Below are 22,055 nucleotides of genomic sequence, written 5' to 3' on the forward strand. Positions count from 1 at the left end.
CACTTTTGCCATGGATTTGTAGAGTCTTTATTAGCATTACATACATGTTAAAAGAAAAAGCTTACAAAGAGTTACAAAATATGGCTATAAAATATTAGAAACTATAGATTAAGATAGAACTGTCTCAGGGTATTTGACAGAATTCACCTAACTACATATGTAGTAGGTCTGACGTATTTTTTGAACCGAGATTTTTTAGCCAATCAGCGTGAGATAAGTCATCGCCCCGCCCATTTCATTGGAGCTGTCACTGGCCGTTTTTGATGCCTTCAAATGATATCTTTGAAAAAGGGAATTTAGAGTACTCAGTTGATTAGACTATGAAGGTCAGACTTTATGGGACACTCGTAAAGTCGGGAAGTGATATTTATGGTATTGTTATCCACAAATGGAAATAATGAAAATACTGGTAAATCGAAATAAAAGGTGCTTCCATGCTTATCAGACACCTAGTGAATATGCTCTCTTCAAATAAATAGTGCGCATCAAAACAATTAGAGATGTTTTTCAGATTTATTGTGTTATTAATCAGATTGCTGCAATCTGCATGTATGTTTTACAATCCGGAAGCTGTCATTTATTAGCCGCCCTGAAGGCATCACTCCTCCAGTGCAGACGGAGCCATATGAGGTGAACCTGCTCTCCTGGCGGCCACAGCAGATTCGTGGTGGCCAGCCGACGGTGGTATATTGTTCTACTATGGTATTGGGTAGCTTACTGGCTAACTAGTCAATTTGGTTTAATACTACAGAGTTTACAAGATTGATTTAGCTAGCTGGCTGTCCGGCTAAGCCGATGTTGCAGGCGGAGGAGAGGGTGAATTTATTGTTTTCCATCATGTCAAAGTCGTCCCGTTATTTTTAGCTAGCACTACAGCTAATAGCGACAAGCAAAGCGTGACTAACCGGCCTGTTGTCTGACAAAACAATAGAGATGGATGCGTGGCAGGACGCGGCCTCCCAGCAGGTCAAGCTGCTTACAGTTCGTATGAATGAGCTGTTGACTAAAGGCCTGGGGCTGCTGCGCTCCGAGCTCGGCGTGGATTTGGGACTGAAGCCGGAGCTCATTCCGCCATGGGTGATCCTCTTAGCGGCATGTACTGGACTAGTGCTCTTGGTTGTCCTGTGGGCCTCCACCTGCCGGGCTCTCTTCAGGAAAACACCATCCGTGATCCCGGTGGACGAAGGCGTAGAAATAAAGCGAGGTGTCAGTAAACCTGTCAAGTCCGAGGAACCGAAGAAAAAGAAGAAGAAGGCAGAAAAGGCAAGTACTAGCTGAATTCAAGCTTTCCTCGCCGTTAGCAAGGCTAGCTGTCAAAGCTAACGCCCCAGTGACAGTTGAAGCCAGTTGCTAGTTTTCCGACCCGGCTATGCTGACTCGAGGTGCTTTTATATACATGTGTATACATTGTAACAGAGCTGGAAATTGTTATAAGCCGCTTCATTTTACACATGTCCTTTTTTCTAGAAAGCTCAGCCTAATGGGAGAGCAGTGGCTGAACCGCAGGAAGACGCCATAGTGTCGGAAGAGATAGTGGTGCCACATCACCAGCCGCCCCCAGCAGAAGCTAAGGCTGACAAGGCATCAGAGGTAAATGTGCTACACCTTTTTGTGATGGATGCGCCCTGCTTTGTGTTTCTAAATGGTTTGCACTTAAGTCACATTATTTTAAGGGGTCCTCTTCAAAGAAAAGCAGTTCAGGGAAAAACTCCAGGCTTTCTCACTGTCACCCTGCAATGATACAGCCAGACCAGCTGTCAGTGTTAGGTTACACTTTTTGACTTGCAGATACAGCAAAATCCTAGAAGAAGACTCCTTGGCTCAAGACAGCACAAGGTGGGGCATTTGATCTAACGCTACCCCCTGGATACTAGAAAACAACACAATCTGTGGCCCTAATGGCAGTAGAGTCAGAAGACGCAACAGTGCAGACACCAAATGATGGAAATAGTACTTACAGAAAAGGAATATAACAGATTTAGGGAGTCTTGGACAGTGTGTGTGTAGTTGCACTTTATAAATAGACGTGAGTTGAGCAAGCTGATTTGATTGACTGCTGGTGGTTCAGTAAGCATGGGGGTCTCATGGTGATGAAATCGTGTGCTGGATAGCGCCATTCAAACATTTCTTTAAGCTCAGTGTATCAATTAGACTTCTTTGGTTATAAACAGGTGCTGTCCTCTACCCTTTGCTTATTATCGCTTGTCTTTTAGGTGAAAAAGTCCAAGAAGAAGGCCAAACAGGCTGCAAAGGAGACAAAGACTGTGACTGCAGATGGAAAAGAACCAGAAGAAGGTGAAAGATTATTAATAACACTATAATTGAGTTGTTTTTATGTCAAAGTTGTCTGGGAGTGGAGTCCTGTTGTCAATGGTGTTTATTTATTGTGCCACCTTTTTCAGTAACCACATCATTGCTTTTACTTAATTGACTTATTGCGTTAGAATGGAGCTGGTTTCCTCAGCTAAATATATCAAGGGTGCGTTTGAACAGTTTCTGCATCTACTCCTTCATCCCCTTGCCTAATCCATACCATATTTCCACACTAATCCCATAATGAACCCTTGTGGTATTTTGCAACTAATTCCACACTCAATGTTTCTATTCAGGCACTTGGGAGACCAAGGTCAGCAACAAGGAGAAGCGTGAGCAACGCAAGAAGGACAAGAGCTCCAGTGATGGCTCAGTCAGTCCCGGAGGAGGGAACACACCTGTGAGCACTCCCTCAGAGCAACCCAAGGCCTCTGTAGCCACCCCAACTGTCAGCCAGAAGAAGAAGAAAGGTAGTTCTAGACTCTTGAAATGTGTGTTTGTTTTTTCGTGATTTGCTTCTTTGGCAAATGAATGAGTTTTGAAGGGTTTTGTGTGCTTTTTTTTCTGAGTGTATACATGAACACAAAGGTTGGACCCTCCTGACCATATTTTGATAAACACCCTAATTTGGTATCTAGAGAGAGATCTCGTGTGTGTGTGGTTGGTCTCTTGTTGACAGACTATAAATACAGGCATTAGGAGACTTTATTAGAGTCTCAAGTGAGTTTTCCCTGAAGTGTTTGTGTGAGTGTTCTTCACAAACAGCCTTATATGAATGTCGCACTTGGCATATATTAACCTTTTTCAATCCTTCCTTCTCAGGAGAATCGGCAAAGGTGAAGGCAGAGAAGGCTGAGGCTGTTGCAGCTCAAGGTAATTACCATCAGAAAACCCTCACACATATATTGTTTGACATCCCCCAGCACTGATCTCACATCTTTGCATACTGTTCAGTTAATCAAAAGTTCACACGCTTTAAGTGGGAACTCCAATATTAGATGTGTTGCCAACCTGATCTGTGTTAATTCTGGCTGAGTATCACATGTTTCTGTCTTGGTGTTAGTTAACAGCAGCGAGAAGGCCGCGGTGGCTGCTGGTGTGACTGATATGGCAGTCAAAGTTCCTTCTCTCAGCACCGCTCCGAAGGCGGGCCCCTGGACCACCAGCAGGGAGCAGCCAGCCTCACTGTGGAGGGCAGATATTGATGGTAAAAATGTTACATACATACATACATACATACATACATACATACATACCCACAGTTTAACTGCTTGGTTTTTGAGTTAGTGTTATTTCAAGCTTCATGGCATTTCATGAGGCAATTAATAATGCATGATAACCTCTGCATCAGCTATATTAGAAACTATATTAGTGTGGCATTAATTGGATTCTCTGAATGCACCAAAATCAACAGTAATAAACTGAGGCTTGGGCAGATGTGACTAATCCACAGTAAATATCATATCTCCCAGAAGTTATAAACCTTCTAGAAAAATACATTTGAAACATCTCTATTTATAATTATGAAGTGTGGTGTAGTTAAATAGGGGTGGGGGAAAGCATTTTTACCATACATCACATTGATATCCAATTAAACTGTAAGTTTAGCAATCTGAAGTCTTAGAAGAGAACATGTAGAAATGGTGCGTCCTTATTTAAAGTTTGCCTAATTGTGTGGAAGAGTAAAATAAGTTCAACAGTTCAAATTGGATTAATTAATTATTGGATTTTTTTAAATCAGCTTATATTTAAATGTGAACTACATATCAAGTAAATCACTGACATTCATTTATTCACATTTTCCCCCATATTATGTTTCATGTTTAGAAATCATAGTTTTGCACAGTGTTAGAGCTACAGAAAAGTCTCAAGTTGAACATGTAGAGTAAAGAGCTTGGATGTTTCCTGTTTCTACAGTGACTTACCAAAGGTCAATCAGATTTGATTGACATTGAGTCAGAAGCTATAAAATTACGGCTCTGATTAGAGGGGAAAAGATGTAATTACCCTTTAAATACAGAGCTAAAAATAACACTGTTCTGAATAATCAAGGAATGTTTCAGTGGTTTTCTTAGCAATACAAAACCTAATCAGTCCCCATCAGCACACTTGACTGATTGATAATTGCTTTATTCATGTCGATCACTAGTTAATTGTGTTGAATAATGTCTCAGCGTCTGTGGGATGTGTGTGTTTTAGAGTCGTGGACTGTGATTGACAGAGGGATGCAGGCAACCGATCTGAATCTGGTGTCCTTCACTAAACTGGGAGTCGGTGCTGTTGGTAAGTGTTCAGTAATTCAGGATTTAATGGGCAGAGGTGTAATTTGGCTCACACCACTAGATGGCGTCGTGTCCCAAAGTGTGGCTTCCTGTACGGCAGGCTGATTTACTGTCCCTCTGTCTCTGTAGAGCCCCAGCCTGTGGGTGACCTGCCCTGGCTCAGTCAGCCCAGAGTGGATGATGAGTGGTCCGGACTCAGTAAGGATGATACATTCACTTTCACCTGTCCACTTTATTTAACCTTTTTACTTAACCTCGTAGCCACAGCGATCCTTCTCTGCTCTAATCATTTTCTGTCTCTGTGTTTTTCAGACGGTGGTTCAGTCGACCCCAGCTCTGACTGGAACGCCCCCTCTGAAGCCTGGGGCAACTATGAAGAGCCCACCCCTAAGCCCACTGTCCCTCAGGAGCAGCCTCTGCCTGAAACCGCTAAGGTCAACCTGCTGAGGGCCGTTGCTGTAAGTACACCTAGGACTGTGTGACAACTAAACATTAAAGGAGGGAGCCAGAACTTTAAAAAAACAACAATCCAGTAATAGATAACTCCTCTGGGCTTAGGCCTCAGGACAGCTGTCCTGGTTCTTCCCCTGACTGTGGCCCTGCAGCTCTCAACACAAGTGACTCACCACTTTAGATCAGATAGATAAAACACACACACACACAGTTATTGTTGTGGTTAATTTCTTCATTTCAGACTGAATAGACACTTTTCATAGCAGATGGCTTGACTTGGAATTACATGAAAATAAAACTGCTATTCATGACACTACTAACATAAATTTAGGCCTAGTGGGCTTCTATTGCTGTCTGCCAATGTGTCTTTTTTTATGTTGCCACCAGGAGGCGCCAAAGTAATAGCTTTTTAACACCACATATAGTAGCTATATTTATTCTGTATAACCAAACTCTCCTTTTATCCCATTTGAAGCTTAGTTTCCAGAGTTCTCAGTCAGATTTAAACATTATTACTGAAAATGGTTGAATTTGATATAGCAGCTGCTCTGTCTTTGAGTCTGTCACTGTTTTGTCTCTCGAGTCACGTTTTATCTATTTCTCAGGACGATGATGAGGATGAGAAGGACAAGGGGGAGACTGTTGCTGATGGAGCTGCTAAAACTAAAAAGAAGAAAAAGAAGAAGAAGAAGGCTGCCGAGGAGGGAGCAGGAGCACAGGTAACACAGTGCAGAAATAGATGCAGTTATTAGTAGATGTTTTTCTATGTTTGACATTCAGGAAGTTTTTTTTTTATTATTATTACTGAAGTTCACCTATTTCACATTTCATTCTCTGACATTTCTAAAGTTTACCTCAAAGTCTCTTGTCAGCTTGATGTAAACTCAGCTCGTGTCCTTGTTTCCTGTGCAGGGCGAGGAGCCAGAGAAGGAGGCGGTACCTGCAGCCCCAGTGAAGAAGCAGCCAGCACCTGTTCAGGAGAACACTGCTGCCGTCCAGCCTGTTAAAGCAGCTGCTGCTGAGGTCAGTGTTGAGTAGATATTCATGCATAACGCTCCATATCTGTAGAGCGCTTAAACTGATCTTTAATGTTAGATCTTTAGCTTAGGTCTTCCTTTTTATTGAAGAGTTAGAATATTGCAGCAAGCTTAGGTCAGTGGTTATTACTGTTCCTGTTCAGTCATGTTTTGACATAAAAAGCCCAGATGAATCATAGAAGCTATGATGATATATGGCTTTTTCTTTCTTTCCTTGCTAATGTTATGAACTGTTTCCTTTCTTTTTTTATTTAGGTGAGAGTGGAGCGACCAGTGAAGGACAACATATCCCAGAAACCCCCTGTCACACAAGTGCCACAGAAGCCAACTGATGGAGAACCCACTGCCAAGCAGAACAACCTTCCTGCTCCAACACAACAAAGTAAGAAGTACAAAGAGAACTCTCCTTCTTTACAATGAGCAATTTAGCTTTAGTGGATATTTCTATAAACTTATAAACTGCTTTTTTTATATAGTCTTCAATTTTTTAAGAGAGCCTTGAATGGTGAGAATGTCTTTCTACATCAGCCATCTTTTACAATGTGGGTAGCCAGTGTTCTGGCAATTTTTATTTATCAAGAAGCACAAAGCCGGTACGTTATCTTTCTCTAGTTTATTCAGTCGTCTGCAGACGGACTCCTTACTGTCTCAGGCGTGAGATGGCACAGCGAGCCCGGAGCAGAGGAAACGTCAAAGTCCGATTATATACAATACATTATCATAGAAAGGATGACCTTGTTCTATCATCAGACCAATGTCAGCACAATAGGCACGTCATCACGTGTATACATTCAGGACAATAGGACAATCAGTAGATTATAACATACATGATGTTCCATCAAAGTTCGATGATGTTCATTAAATCAGCATTTCATGTCATGGATAATAAGAATTTCCATTACACCAGCTTAATATTATGACATTCCAACAGTTTTCTTTCTTCAGAGTTTCTGTCGGTGTATTGCAAACCTGCTGTATATTATATTCAGCCACTAGTTCAGCTATAACTAACACAGGTGACTGTAAAAGCTCTGTGTTTCCAGCACACACACACATACACAGTTTTACAACACATGGCTGCTTATTTTGCTCTCATTTCTTCTTCATCTTCACCTATATTTGCCGTCCATGTGACAGTCATCAGAGTGTTCGGTGGCTCCATAAGGAGGCAGAGGGTAGTGGTGAGCCAAAGTAGCTGAATCTATTCTGAGCGGTCCTTTTTAGGGTGGGGAGAGTATCAGGACTTGAATACACATTTTTTTTTTTGTAGAGAACTACTGTCCCCACCATTCCAAGGTAGTAGGACTTTATTGGCTTTTTATGGTGTTTAAAAGCTTTATTAATTATTCAGTTTAATTTCTTTTGTTGTTAAAAACACATCATTTCAAGAGTGTACATTGTTGAATTCTTTGCAAGACTCTGCTATAGCTTTTTAAAATGTGTGTTGAATAAATGACTGATTTATAACACATTATGTAGTCATATTGTCACATTTCCAGTCATCTTTTAGCACTGACTTCATGTTGGACCATATGAAATCTGTTATAGCTTTTTTAAATTCTCAGTTGAGTGATTGTGAATTAGGCCCACAGGACTAGCAGTAGTTTAACAGGATGTCCAGTCATCTGAGCCAGCACAGCACCTGCTCTTAACTCATCCCCACCACCTTCACATCAACATTGTAATCATTAAATCTGCCAAAAGGATGTGTTGACCCCTCCTGACATGTTCAGCAGTTGTAAAAACTTGCAAACTACTTAAAGAAGCAGAGGACCACATGTTTGGAGTCATGTGAGTAATCTCCCTCTCTCTTCCTCTCTCTCTTTCTCTTTTTGTTTTTTCCCCCTCCACAGAAAAACCTGAGGAGAACCAAGCTCCCAAGCCAGCAAAGAAGAAGAAGGCAAGGAGAGAGACATGAGACACGAGTCCACTACTGCAGACCTCTGTATGCAAAAGACTTCATATCCTGTTTATGCAACACCTTTTATGAGAAGGACTTTGAACTAAGGTCTACATGACGGACTTCACCTTAATAAAAGAAACCTGGAAAACTAAACCAACTTCTAAAGCAGGTTGAGTGTCAGCCGACGGATCATTGAAAACTGAACCTAGATGCAGTGCAATCTAATGCGGTGTTAATGATTTTTAAGTATGCATTTGATACTCTTGATTCTGTCTTCTAATTCCACTGAATCAAATAACTGATTGAAGGAGCATTATTGTAGTCATTAGAAACGTAGAAAATACTGATCATGTTTAGAAAAAAAAATTTGATGTTGTGGTGGCTAACGACTGAAGTTTACTGTATAGAGAATGGAAAAAAAAGGGTCAACGTGCGTCAGGTCACCTCGACACTGGCGCCGTGATGTTGACCTGGCCTTTGCTTTGCAGTCTTTTTTTTTTTTTTTTTTTTGCTCTAACATTCGTGGGCCTTGACGGTACAGTGAGCGCTGCTGGGAGAGAAAAGAGCGGACAGATCAAATGTTTTATCTCAACAGCAGCAAGCGTCAACGTCAGCAGTTTCAGCTTGGACAGGGTGTAAACATTTGTGACCTAAAGGAGACATGAGCATCACAGGGTGCAGAAAAGGGAATCATGTCTGCTCTGTATCGTTCTCTCTCTTTTTTTTTTTTTTTTCTCCGTTATTACATGTGACGCCGAACATTTTCAGCTGATTGGAGTCCATCTGGTTTTGTCCCCATGTCTGATGTTGTACTGCGGTGTGTCGAGACAACTTGTTTCCTTGCTGTTTTTACTATCTGTGACTGCTTTTTGTGGCCGGAGCATTGTGGCGGAGCCTCTTGATCATAGATGTACCATTGCAGTGTGTCATCAACCTCGTCATGATTTTCCACCTGTGGTTGATTCAAAAGTCTTCAGAACCTTTTGTAAAACCTGTTTGTAATAAAAGAAAAGTTAAAGCCATATGTAAAAAGACTAAATAAAGGCCAGTTTTTCTATATTCAGGCTTCTTTTGCAAGGATTTTTCTTTTTCTATTTTTTTTTTTTATGTCACTAACCCACCACTGCCTGAAAATTAATGATGCTTTAATGTGCTTTATTTTAACCATCAGTACAAACAGCTTTTCATGCCAGCTGCCCTTAAGGAAATGAACAAGAACAAAGATTCAGCCAATAATATAATTCATAGTTTGACTAATGGAGATTGAATATGTACACAGTGCAGTGGGACTGTAATTTCTGGACTCAAAGTGTTTAATTTGAGCCTCCTCTCTGTAACTTTCTGGATATTACGTGTTACATCATCGGATCTGATCCTATCTCATCTGTCACACGCTCCCGTGCTCATGAGCAGGACCGGGAGTGCGCGGCCGTGCAGCTGCGTCAAGCTGGCAGAGTTGAAGAGAGGAAATACCGGAAGTGAGAAGATATTGACGTCATCCTGTTATGGATGGTATTTGATGCTCTTAATACATTGTGCACGACTATATAAAACTATAACAACTAGCCGATTGACTAATAACTTTTTTGATCATTAAATGTAATTTTCCGAGCAAACACTGCTCCCAGCTTCTCAAGTGTTGATGTTGTTTGTTTTATGTGATACAAAACTGTTAGTCACTCAAAATAAACAATATAAGTCATTTCATTTGTGATATTTCATTCATTAAAACAATCAACCAATCTCATGAGTTTAATAGATAATACAGCTGAATAAGTTGAACCCTGGAGCCAGCATCTCAAATATGAGGGTTTATTGCTCTGCTGCAGTTATTAGATTACTGTTGTTGTTGCTGCTGTCACAGACGGACAATAAAAGCAATATGAAGGATAGGATTCTGGCAGATTGTAATGAACTTTTTTCAATAGATGAAATGATTAACAGATTTATTGCAAAAATCACACAGCATGTTAATGAGTTGCAGGCAGCCCTTATAATGACAGTTATGTGAATATAAATGATGATGAAGACAAATAGCTATGGTTTTTAATAGGCCATTCAAACCATCCTGCTGTGTAATTTCCATCTTTCTACTATGTGACAGACAGGTTAAACAGCCTGTGACATACTGCTCTAGGTAGATGAGCATATTATAGGATGCACCACTGCAAATGGACATATCTATGCAATGCATTTATTTCATAATGGTAAAACGTCATTACGCCTAAAGTAATTGTTTATTGTCCCATAATGTCACACAATAAACATTTTATGTTACACCTGCTGCTAGAATGAAAATACCAGACAAGTTTAGTATAACGTTTTATTTTGAAACCGGAAGTCATATTTCACCTGACGCTAACTTAACGCTGGCTGCTCCGCTCCGTTAAGCTGCTCACGGTGATAAGTAACGGGCAGGTCAGAGGCAGGCGGATCCTGTTCGTCATTCCTCAGCGGAGGACGGACGCAGAGAGAACCTTGCTGGGACAGCGGACTCTCCTCTTCACCTAGTACAGCAGAGAGGATGATGATGATGATGTCCCCGTGGGACCGCTGGTACTCCACCAGCTGCTGCCTGTGTTGCCATGTCCGCACAGGAACCATCATCCTAGGCGTCTGGTACATGGTGAGCACCGCCTATCTGTCTGTCACTCATTGCATCCTTCAGAGAAATATGACCTCATCACAAACCACTCATTATATATTCAACATTTTAGGATCTCTCCTGCATCTGTCTGTGTTTTCCATCATTATAAACATCTTACATCTACTTATGATTTCTTTTTTCTTAACAGATTGTCTCAGTATAGATCATCAGTTTGTTGTTTACTTGTAGAGACCAGAAGAGAAAAAAGTGGAAAAAAAGGGTTGAATTTGTTTTAGAGCTATGTTGCTTTGATTACAAGCTATTTAAACCTAAATGTTGTAAATGAGTGAATGTGTGTTGAATGCAGCAGTGTGTCACAGTGAGCTTGCAGCATGAGAGGGTTAACTAAACCAAACACCACATGTGGAAAAATCCTCTGTCTGCTCCCTATGAATAAATAAGCAGCGGGCCTCGTCAGGTAGCAGGTTTTGTGTCAGGCTGCCTATTGACTGCAGAGAATTTTCCATTACATTCACCTGATCAATGGCCATGTATGAGTCATCTGCATAATGAGCTGCACCGGACACACCAAAACAAACGGCTTGTCTGTACTGTATGTGCCTGGATTTAGAGGTTTTACAGTAGATATAGGCTACAATGTAACATAACTACACTATCTAAGCATTAATGATCATTTTTGTGGTATCTATAGTCCCTGCCTTAAGAAAGTCAGAATATTAAATTCCTGCATCTGATGATGAATCTATTAAACGTCATCTGACAGCATGACACATATTGCCCCCCACCTGCTCGTCCATATTGTTGCCTTTATCTTCCCATATGTTCTCTGTCCTTAAGCTCATCAACGCCGTGGTGTTACTCATCCTGCTCACAGCACTCAGTGATCCTGACCAATACCACCTGACCAGCGCTGAGTTGGCCAATGACCTGGATGTCATGGATGATGCCAGTAAGTAGCCTATAAGACTACTGCTTTACAGTAAATGGCCCAAAGCTGTATAATGGCTTAGAGAGGACAGAAATAAATTGTTATGTGTTGTCATGTATTTACTGATTTATTGTTTTTACATATAATTACATATAATGTGATACAATAAGCAGCTTTTTCTTGTTAGAAAACCTCTATCAGCATTTGTAGTATCTGAAATTAAATCCCCGACAATTGACTGTGACAGATGACTTAATCTCCTCCTGCGGGCTGATAGGCCCAATTGTGTTGTCAGCTGACTAATAGAATGATTTATTATGTTATTAGAGGGTCTTCACACATTTGTCTAGACTCTGGACGACGGTCAGGAGTTCTTTTTAGATCAAACACCGCAGGCAGGCAGCGCTTAATGTCCATCTGTACAGAGCGTTTGAAAAGCCTTCTTAACAGACCAGGTGTACACTGGAACAGACTGGAGGGGGGCCACACTGTGAGCTGCTGGTAGCCTCTGATTGGGAATGACTGTATTGTCCCAGTTCCAGGAGATTAGACTGTCCGATGATCCATTACTGCAGACTGGGCCAGCTGCTGCCACCCCTGCATTAGGCACACACTCAACCTGAAAAGAGACTCAAGAAACACTGCAGAATAATCATGTTTGACTAAAAACAAACTGAAGTGACAGTTGTTGTGTGGGTTTTTCTTCTTTTTATGCGTCTGCATATGAGTTGGAAATGTACAGCTGATTACGCTGAATAATGCATCAGATAATCAACTGAAAAGTGGTACGAGACTTTGTAGATGCTTTTCCTGCTAACTCACTGTGTGTTTGATATCAAGCCTTTGTTGACAAGAGCACTTGGTGCACTGCCTCAAAAATATAATTCAGAACAGCATCAAAGCCTGTTCAGCAGCCAGATAAGGCATCAAATATTCAAAACAGAGATATATATGATATGAAATATAAGCCTGTAAGGTAATGAACAGTGCTCTGCTCCTAGCCTGCTATTCTGTTGCTGATGAACACTGAAGGTACAACGTAATTGGTCGCCCCATATGACACTAATTAAAATTAAAAATAGTTTGACATTATGGGAAATTAACCATTTCTATCTACCAAGAAATAGTTACAACACATAACTCCATGTAAAAATAAAAGTAGTCATTTTTACATTCCTGTTTGTGTATGAATTTGGTTCATTCTAGTAGCCCAAAGTAGAATATTGGAGTTACATTTATCTCATGGGCAGAATCACGGTACAAAATAAATGCTTTATGTTTCTCATTATCTATATAAATAGACAACAAGTTTGCTATATTAGCTTAAAGTGTGATAATGTGTCAGAATCTGTTATGCAATCTGTTACTGCAGGTTGAAAAAGCTTCAATATTGACTTTTGATACTAGGTGCAGTTTTTTTTCTATTGATGGCATATTTGTTTATATAAATACTTGGCGTTTGATTTTCCAAAGACCTGATTCAACCACCACATAAATACAGCTAAATTATATTCTGTGAAAGTCTTTTCATGAGAAAACATGATTCAGCCTGTGACTCAGAGGTGCTAAATATTCATCATCAGTTCATATTACAATCTACTGTACATGGCTTTTAATGGGTCACAGGACACAGAAATGTTCTTCCACTGAATAAAGCATTTTTCCTTGTATTGCTGCATACATTTAGTTCCCTGTGCCTGTGCTTATGTAACACAATGATTAGTTCTGTTATTTGGAGTTGATATGAGGTCAGGCTGACATGTACTGCTGGGGATCACATAGTAGAGGTTAATTCCTTGTCTGGTTGACAGATGCAGCAAGTCATTTATCTGCTGTTTTTTTGATGCGGATCAGCCAGACATGATGTTGTAAACATTTTCAGTAATTTGACTTATTTGAATTAAAACCTCATGCAATCAAAGTGACCTTACACTCATTATACCTACACCTCTCTCTGTTTCAGACATGTGCATTGCCTCAGCCATCTCTCTGCTAATGATACTCATATGTGGGATGGCAACATATGGTGCATACAAGGTAAAGTAATGATTGATTTGCATTTAAAACTAAATGTACTGTGCTCTTATGCAATGATTGTGTTAGACTGCAGAGGTGCAAGTCAGATAACATTCAGTCATTTAGAGCAGGTGTTGTGATGGAAGTGAAGTGATTTTCAGTGTTAATGATTATTCATGTTGCATGGTATGGTGTAAATGTTGCTGAAGGGCATCAGTGTACTGCCTTTACGCACATTAACTGCAGCTATTTATGGACCGCTCCTCTTGTTTTATTGTTTTAAACACACCGTTATCTCCCTGTAAACCAGCTCTGATTTATGTTCACAGAGTTTCCTCAGCTCAGAATGCAAAATATTTCAATACTTAATACCTAAAATTGATCTATATCTCTGTTTCAGCTGCGTGCCGCATGGATCATCCCATTCTTCTGCTACCAAATATTTGACTTTGCTCTCAACACCCTGGTCGCTGTCAGCATTGTAGTTTACCCCAACACGATACAGGATTACCTGCAGCAGCTGGTAAGAAAGCTCTCAAGTGAAGTCAGTGACACCTAATAGCAGGATATCGACTTTTCTTTTTGTAGTTGGCAAAGGTTTTTTCAAAAGGCAAATGCTCTACATTTCACATGTCAGTATCCATGCACGGCCTCAGCTGCCTCTACTGTCTAATGAGTGCTGCTCTGTAACATCAAAGGAACTCTTTCTGACCCCTCTGCAGCCTGATAACTTCCCCTACAAAGAGGAGATTGCTGCTCTCAGTAATGTGTGCTTGGTCCTCATCGTGCTGCTCTTTATCAGCTGTATTCTTGGCTTCAAGGTAATATTTGCTTCTATTCATCTATATTTTTACAGGTTTTGCTGCTCAGCTAAGCTCAAAAACATTTTCTTAGAACAGGAAAGATGTATAATGCAATGTTTTGTGCTTTTTTAAAATGTAATTTCAGTCCAGATGTGGCTTTATCTTGAATAAAATGGGCTGTAAATGAGTTTTCTTTGACTGATCTTGAAGAACATAGATCCCAAGATGTGAAGACACAATGAATTATACTTCCAATAAGCCTTTCTCATTTTTAGTTGTCACGGTAGGAAAAGCACAGGTGTTACTAATATCATTAAATATGGCTCTGCTCTATTTAAGTATCCCATTAAGCCATGACGGTGTGACAGTGAGCCAGCATTACCAGTACAATACAACTGTGACATGTCAAAGTGTCCTCTGTGTTTGATGATGTAGGCCCTCCCACATTACTGGAACAATTTAATATCACAGTCACAAATGATGCATTCAATCATTTAACTCTTTAGTCAAACTAGTGGTGTGACTCTAATGATGGCAATATCTCAGTCAGACCACCACTTTGGCACACACTGAAATATCTCAACAATTATCCACTATCACAATATTTTATACAGATGTTTATGTTTCCAGAGGATGAGGCATACTGACTCTGGTGATTGCAGAACCACGAGTTTACATTTTTGGCTTTAATTGAAATTTCTCTGGATGATTATAATGCTTAACACTTCCAACAACAAATATATTTCCAATGTAAGTCTGAGATTTTAAGACATACATTTACACTACTTTTAACCACAGCAGTTCATTATACAGTGATACAGATAACAACGTTTTCAGACTTGTATATTTTTATCAGCTGGGTGTCATTTCTGAATGATGCAGTAATTCATTTTGCACAATCAGCACAGTGTCAGTATCATTTACACCAGACTGGAAGGTAAATTGATCTGTGTTGCAGTGAATGGCTCTCTGCAGATCATGGAGGAGGCTGTTAAAACAACTTAGCTGCCAGACCTTTAAAGGGGCTTCTTAATTGGGTTATTATTGAAGTTAGAGCTCCAGGTTTATTTGATGCTAGTGGATGGCTGTAGCAGATGGTGGGGTGCTCAGACAGGGAGTTCCAGTAGCAAGCAGTTTGGAACTCTAAAGTTGATGCATGATCTTTATATCTAACCTGAAAACAGAGTCTGCATTCAACAAGTGAGGGATTGGATTATTATTTATATTTTATGTGACTTTTCTTCAGAGTTGAACTTCTGTTAGTGAGCTTGTGTTGGACAGGACAGTCTTTTCAACACGTTGAGACGCGGTGTGCAGGACACTAGGACACTATGGTGCCATCTGCGTCTGTCCGTGTGCAGAAAATACATGACAGAAATGTTACATCACAGCTTCCCTGGAGGGCAAAATGACCTAATTATATTTTGGAACATCTTGGTACATTCAACTGTGCTTGAAAATACCAGCAATGTATGATGTGAAAATTGAAAATTGGCTAATTAAGTCATCTCATACTACAGCCTCTGTAGTATTATTGATTTTCCTGGATAATAGATCATATTGCAAATGATCTTTGTTCTAATCTGGGTGTTTGTTCATTCTATTTGTCATCAGGCCTATCTGATTGCATGCGTGTGGAACTGCTACAGATACGTAACCAGCCGGGGTACTTCTGAAATCCTGCTCTACGTTACGACCAATGACACAACAGTAAGTCACATCTCTAAATAAACTACAGTGTGATTTTTAATAGCTCAGAAGAATACGACAAAAAATATAGATTCACAATCACGATTTAGAAGATGAGTTAATGCTCTGTTTAGCTGTTCAGGTTTCTGGGAAGTCATACTAGAGTTAAGTAAAACTGTAGAAAAAAATTCCTTTCCACCTTTATTTCCTGTCAGACCACCTGTGTGAATGCTGGTAACATTTTCAACGAGCTGTTAGTCTAGTAAGCTCAACAGCCGTCTGAAGGCTTTCATTTCAGCGTATATAATACAGACATTCCTCATGTGTGGTACACAGCTGAACAAATACTTTAGTCAGTGTTAACTATAAGATAAATATTTCCACAACATATCATAATGTCCAATAAGCCAAACCAAATGATTTACAAGTCAGTGCATATTAATGAAATGTAGAAGTTCACCATTTCAAATAAAGAACTCATCAGATTATGTTTCAAAAGCAGCATTGTGCATGCGTGTAATAGTGCATGCATATTGCTACCATATTCATAGTCCATTATACTATCTTTTATGTCTCTATTGTCATCTAGAGAGCCAACATAAAATAAGATCTGATCTTGACTTTCTGCTTTCTTCTACTTCCAAAGGAAACAAAACAAATGCTGTGGAAAAATGATTTCCTCTTTCGTTCCAGACCACAAGTCATGTTTTTTATCGTTTGCGTAGGTTTCCTCTGCTCCAGCCAGCATGGCAACTGTAAAGTCATCATGTTGGGGGAGGAAGGAAGTAAAAAAGTTGGACTATCAGAGGAGATATTGCACAGGCTAGCATGCATGGATGATCAGAGTTGGAAGGAGAGATGAGGCTCCATGCTGGCAAAGCCATTATGACATTGGCTGAGGCACATTAGTAGTACAGTAAGAGAACTCTGTCTGGTTGTTTCTAGGTCTCTTGTCGGTGTCCTGTTGCTCAGGTCTGGCCTTCAGACCGCTGCTGCAGCGCCTGCTGCCCACACATTTATTATAACTACTTATACGTTGACAGAAAGGAGATGAAATATCAGGCTGTAAAAACACTAATCACTTGTTTTGACTATCACAAAATGCAGTTATGACACATGAAATTTTGGTAAAATTTGGGGTATTTTTGGTTTTCAAATGGAATAATTTTGGTTTTCAACATCTCAAGGAGCTGGCTTCCTCTTGAGACTGTATTTGATGTTGCATTACGTTATGTTTTACAGGAATTTTGAGAAATCTGTACTCCTCAGTCTGCAGCTAAAGACTCCTCTGAGTGTAACAATCCACACAATTGGAAATAATTCACTACACTCAACAGCTTTATACACTGTGTGGTTTCATGCAATGTTTTGGGCCATCCACAAGCTCATGATGTGTTAAACACCTGAGCTGTAAAGAGGGAAATAGGAGTCTGCTCTCCAAGCAAACTGACATCATGAGTGAAAAGTGCCAGAAAATCAGCAGCATGCCCCTTTTTTTCTGACATTAGCTTCACCTCTGCAGGTATGCTTTTTCAATCAGAGCCAGATATTTTCAATCGGGCCTTCCCACAGACCGCAGGCAGGTTTGTGGCTTTTGGTTAACAGCTTGCACGGCTACACATCACTTATACTGTGGTTGGGTCAAAGGTCCGCTAATGCATTCCATATGAGATGAAATCCTGCTCACACCCACACAGTTAGGTGCTTTATTTGGCAATAAGTAACCCTTAAAAGTCCTTCATGGAACAAAAGAAGAGCCTCTCTGAATGAGGTTGATATAGGTGATGACTCAACCATTAATTAGTCCAGTGCTCTTGAGATTTCTGACTTTCTAGTATTGAAACTAAGGATTCCCAGTGAGCCACTCCACCATTGCCTTGAATTTAACTATAAAAAGCCCCATTCTGGAGTGAAAAAGGTACATGACAATGAGATGCAGCAGTTACTATATTTTTAATGGCTTTATCCTCTCTGTTAGATATTTGTGTTGGGTATGCAGCCCCTCATCACCTAGCCTCTTATATCTGTCAATACAGGCCACCACTGTTCAAGGGGACATTGATTTGTGTAGGAGGAACCAAACACTAATAAAGGCTTTTAAAGGTTATTGATTATTTAATGACCTAGTACTCCTTAAAAGATGAGAGTGATTTACCTTCACAAAGGAAAGACTGAGCCTGTCTGTATTGACTGAAACCTTCAATGACTCATGGTTAAATGTGTGGTAGGCAGCTCAGACACATGGCGTTGTTGCATATAAAGTCAACTGAACCATCAAGACAGGCGACAAGCCTGTTTGCCTTGGTGTCAACAACAAACCCAAAGTAGGTGTTGAGTCACACCTAAGATGTTTTGACTGCGCTAGGTTTGAATTATAGTACATTTTTCCACAGAAAGGCAAATCAACAGGAAAACAAGAGAAATCCTTGATATTTAGTCAGATTATCATTATGTCAACTAACAGGACACTCAGCACTGAGCAAGGACATCTGTCCCACAGAAACACTGGCTTATCTGTGATGCACATGGACAGCCATCAGCTTAATGTAACAGCACTCATCACTTACTTTTATGTTTGGTGTCAAGGATGAATAATGGAAACAGCAAATGATCCTTCTAGTTAGACAATCTGTTTACAGCATAGTTTTTTGTGTCCTACATCTTATTCATCACCTACATTATATTCAGGACGTGCTCCATGTACTTTTACTTTTTGTTTTTAAACTGACTTTAACAGCTTGGAGACTTATAGATACCAAGAGGTGCAGGACCAAAATACATCTCTGATCATCTACTTCAGTACTGACTAACTAAACTTTTGAAACAATTATTAACGATTATTTTCATTATGGGTTCATTTTCATATTATTTTTGACATATTTAACTTGTTTGTTTTGTCTAACTAAAGGTCCAAGATCCAAAATCTAAGATGATATCTAGTCTCATATCATGATATCCATATAATATCAATATATTGCTCAGTCCTAATAAAAATAAACAGGGGCATTGTCACAGAGAACATGTTAGAATGATGATATAAGCATTTAGCTGAGCACAGCCTCACAAAGCTGTTAGTGTGCTTGTTGAATATTAGATTTGTTAAATCTGCACAAAATTGTATTCATTTTATCTGATATCTCTGTTGTTATAGTTTCCAAGTTCTGTGTGTCAACCAGCTTTGTCTCTCAGTGTATTAAATGTGTAATACAAATAAAGTTGCTTTGACCTAAATACTTTTATTACACATTACACAATCACGTTTAGTTTAAATCCTGCAGTTTAGCCTCTTTTTTGGAAAAGGATAATGGTTTCTGTGCCATTTGTACTCTCCCTGGGCAAATGAATATTTTATGCAATCCAAAGCTCAGTTTTGATAGGGTTTATTTCTTCTGTTTGAAATTGCACCAAACCTGCTGTAATATTATGCAACTTTAATAATAACATGCCTGGACATTGATAGAACTAAAGCCGAATATTAGAAGTGCTCACATCAAAGGGTATTTTCTCAATTTCCTTCCATATCCCCAGGTTCTTCTACCCCCGTATGACGACAGTGTCACCCTCCCACCTAAACAGGCTCCTCCACCCTACTCCACTGCCACAGCATGAAGACATTCCCAGGATCCTGCTGACTGAACCCGGCTGATATTGAAACCCCAGCAAAATGTATGCACCACACTGCCTCTCCATTGGACTGTAGATTCATGGATATATTGTTACTACACACACATACAGTACACATCATGCATGCACTGACACGTACAAAGCCATTTCACACACCACTACCACCACCACCACCACCACCGTGACCTCTCTTACCCCTTATTTATTGATGAGCTCATATACTTGCTGTAACTCTTCTATGTAACCATCCTGTCTCTGTTAGTGTAATTCCAGAAATGAGGTGCATTTTTATGCATTTGGATCTGGGTGAAATAACATATGAAAGCACTAGAAAGTTTGATAGATGATAGATTATATATATTTTTATGAACTCTCTTTACGCTCCGTGTGTACCTGTAATAGTATTTTGTGAATCCCACCTTTGATAGATATGGACTTATATGCACAAATTCAAAACTGACCCCCCTCCCAGTAAAGGGCGACTAGTTGTCAAGTGTTACCTATTTGTCTTTGCTCGTGATCACGGTTGGATTGCCTTCATTCATAACTTTCTCTCTGATGGGGTGCACTTCATACTATGTGAAGTTTCATCTTGACTGGAAGTTTCCCAAAGAAATGCATCTGCCTGTATTCTGACATGATCAAAGAGCAACCTAGTGTATATTGAACATATCACCTTCTTTTATTGTTATATTCATCTAAAGACAGAATTGTTTTGTGTGTTGAGTTGTGCCGGTTGACCTTTCTAACTTTTAAATGTAACGTAATTGTGTGTTTCTACTGATTGATGAGAAATGTCTTGGGTTGCTATTTATTAATTTTGACAGCATAGACTGATCTGGAATCAGTTTGCTCTTTGAAGTCATTATGAATGAGTTACTTATGGGAAATGGGTGTAATGACTAGATCGGGCTTCTATATGTTCAGGAGCTCAATAAATATGGACCCTGCGTGTTTTTTCAATTAAGCAGATGAGAGCTTCTGGTCTATGTAAACACATGAGTCTGTTCCACCAGATGCAGTTATTGGCAAGCTGCTTCCTGGACATAAATTGTCCTTGCGAGGACACAGAAGTCAAAGCTGAGGACTGCTGCTGTAATAAAGATGTGACATTTATTTGTCTATTAAAACTGAATTTCACCGACTGATGTTTGCGTTTTGTTTTGCATATGAAGTACAGGCTTCACAATGAACTCCATGGTTTACCATTTTTATAACAAGGACCAAGTTGAAGCAAACTTCAAGTACATTACTGTACACATACTTATTAATATGGCCATTAATTAAAATAATTTAGGAGAAAAATGTTCCTGATTGTTTCTGCTGCTGACAGTGACTCTATATCCTCAACTGAAATGACAGATGTGCCCCTGGAAAATATTTGTAAGAGGTGACTGCTGTGTATAGAAGTGTTTATTATGTGGTGGTCAGGTACCCCTTGAGTGGTTGGAATAATGATGACAGCACTTACCAGGTCTTTCCATAAACTGCTGCACAAATGGGGATGTGGAGAGTTTATCAAAGCATCACTCATATAATTACACCACATGCATTTTTACTGCAGCTTGTAGTTGGACTGTCAATGTGAAATAACAGTATTTTCACTTTGGCTTCAAATATGTTATCCTTTTGAGATCCCAGCTTTATAACAACGTATTCTCATATGGTTTTGAATTATTCAGGTAATACTGTGGGAATTGTCGGACAAAATTTGCGCAAATGCATACTCTGCACTAGTATATTTAAGATTAGGTAGAAATGGAAATAATTGTCTCCACATTTTTGTAAAAGTAAATACAAACCAGGAAAGTCAGGTTTAAAAGTTGGAATTCAGTGCATAAAATGTATTTTCATTTGTAAAATTAGGGATTAAGTGTCTAAATTTATGCTAAAATTGAATTAACAATCAATGTATGAACAGACTGATGAGTACAAGCAAGAAATATTGCTTGACTTTAACTCAAATTCAAATTGGCCCCTTACATTCACTTATTCCATGCCTATTCTACCTTAATCTTCATATGAAACAAATAAAAAAGATTTTAAGATATTTTCAGTGGTTCAGTCTCAGCTATCAGGAAAGAATGTGAGTAAAAATATTTGAGAGAAACATACAGTTTTACCAGACAAGTTAAACAAGAGGCGTCTCCGTAGTTGGAGTCAGAGGCAAAACCGGGGGAGTAAACAGAAGCAGAGAGTGGATGGAGTGAGGGGCAGAGCAATGCAAGTGCCTGAACAGAAAGACAGACGGCTGGGATACCTGCATGTTTGCAATCTGGAGCTCTTTTCCTGAATCTGTGTTGGGCTTTATTGAGCAGTGGAGTCAGAAGAGTTGAGAAATCATTGTTCTTGATAATAAGGTAAGTAGTTTTTAATTTATTGACCTGACAACATGTGGA

General features: G+C 39.7%; 2 protein-coding genes across 3 annotated transcripts; both read left to right on the top strand.

The window, feature by feature from the left end:
- The first annotated feature begins 626 nt into the window (after positions 1 to 626).
- LOC128367106 (protein LYRIC-like) lies at positions 627 to 9,047 on the top strand. 2 transcript variants are annotated; one of them, XM_053327911.1, is made up of 13 exons: positions 627 to 1,267; positions 1,472 to 1,590; positions 2,214 to 2,295; positions 2,610 to 2,783; positions 3,136 to 3,186; positions 3,377 to 3,520; positions 4,513 to 4,596; positions 4,725 to 4,793; positions 4,908 to 5,053; positions 5,654 to 5,767; positions 5,961 to 6,075; positions 6,348 to 6,467; positions 7,939 to 9,047. In XM_053327911.1, exons 1-13 carry the CDS (start codon positions 934 to 936, stop codon positions 8,001 to 8,003), a joined length of 1,617 nt encoding a protein of 538 aa, XP_053183886.1. In that variant the 5' UTR covers positions 627 to 933; the 3' UTR covers positions 8,004 to 9,047. The 2 variants fall into 2 exon arrangements, with proteins under 2 accessions (XP_053183886.1, XP_053183885.1); XM_053327910.1 differs by having other exon boundaries at positions 5,961 to 6,071; positions 6,341 to 6,467.
- Positions 9,048 to 10,460: 1,413 nt separating this feature from the next.
- Positions 10,461 to 19,641, top strand: LOC128367109 (lysosomal-associated transmembrane protein 4B-like). Its single transcript, XM_053327914.1, has 7 exons — positions 10,461 to 10,614; positions 11,434 to 11,545; positions 13,488 to 13,561; positions 13,941 to 14,063; positions 14,263 to 14,361; positions 15,958 to 16,053; positions 19,561 to 19,641. Exons 1-7 carry the CDS (start codon positions 10,513 to 10,515, stop codon positions 19,639 to 19,641), a joined length of 687 nt encoding a protein of 228 aa, XP_053183889.1. The 5' UTR covers positions 10,461 to 10,512.
- Positions 19,642 to 22,055: the final 2,414 nt, after the last annotated feature.

This window comes from Scomber japonicus, chromosome 10, assembly GCF_027409825.1.
Source record: "Scomber japonicus isolate fScoJap1 chromosome 10, fScoJap1.pri, whole genome shotgun sequence".
In the NCBI taxonomy this organism is placed as follows: Eukaryota; Metazoa; Chordata; class Actinopteri; order Scombriformes; family Scombridae; genus Scomber; species Scomber japonicus.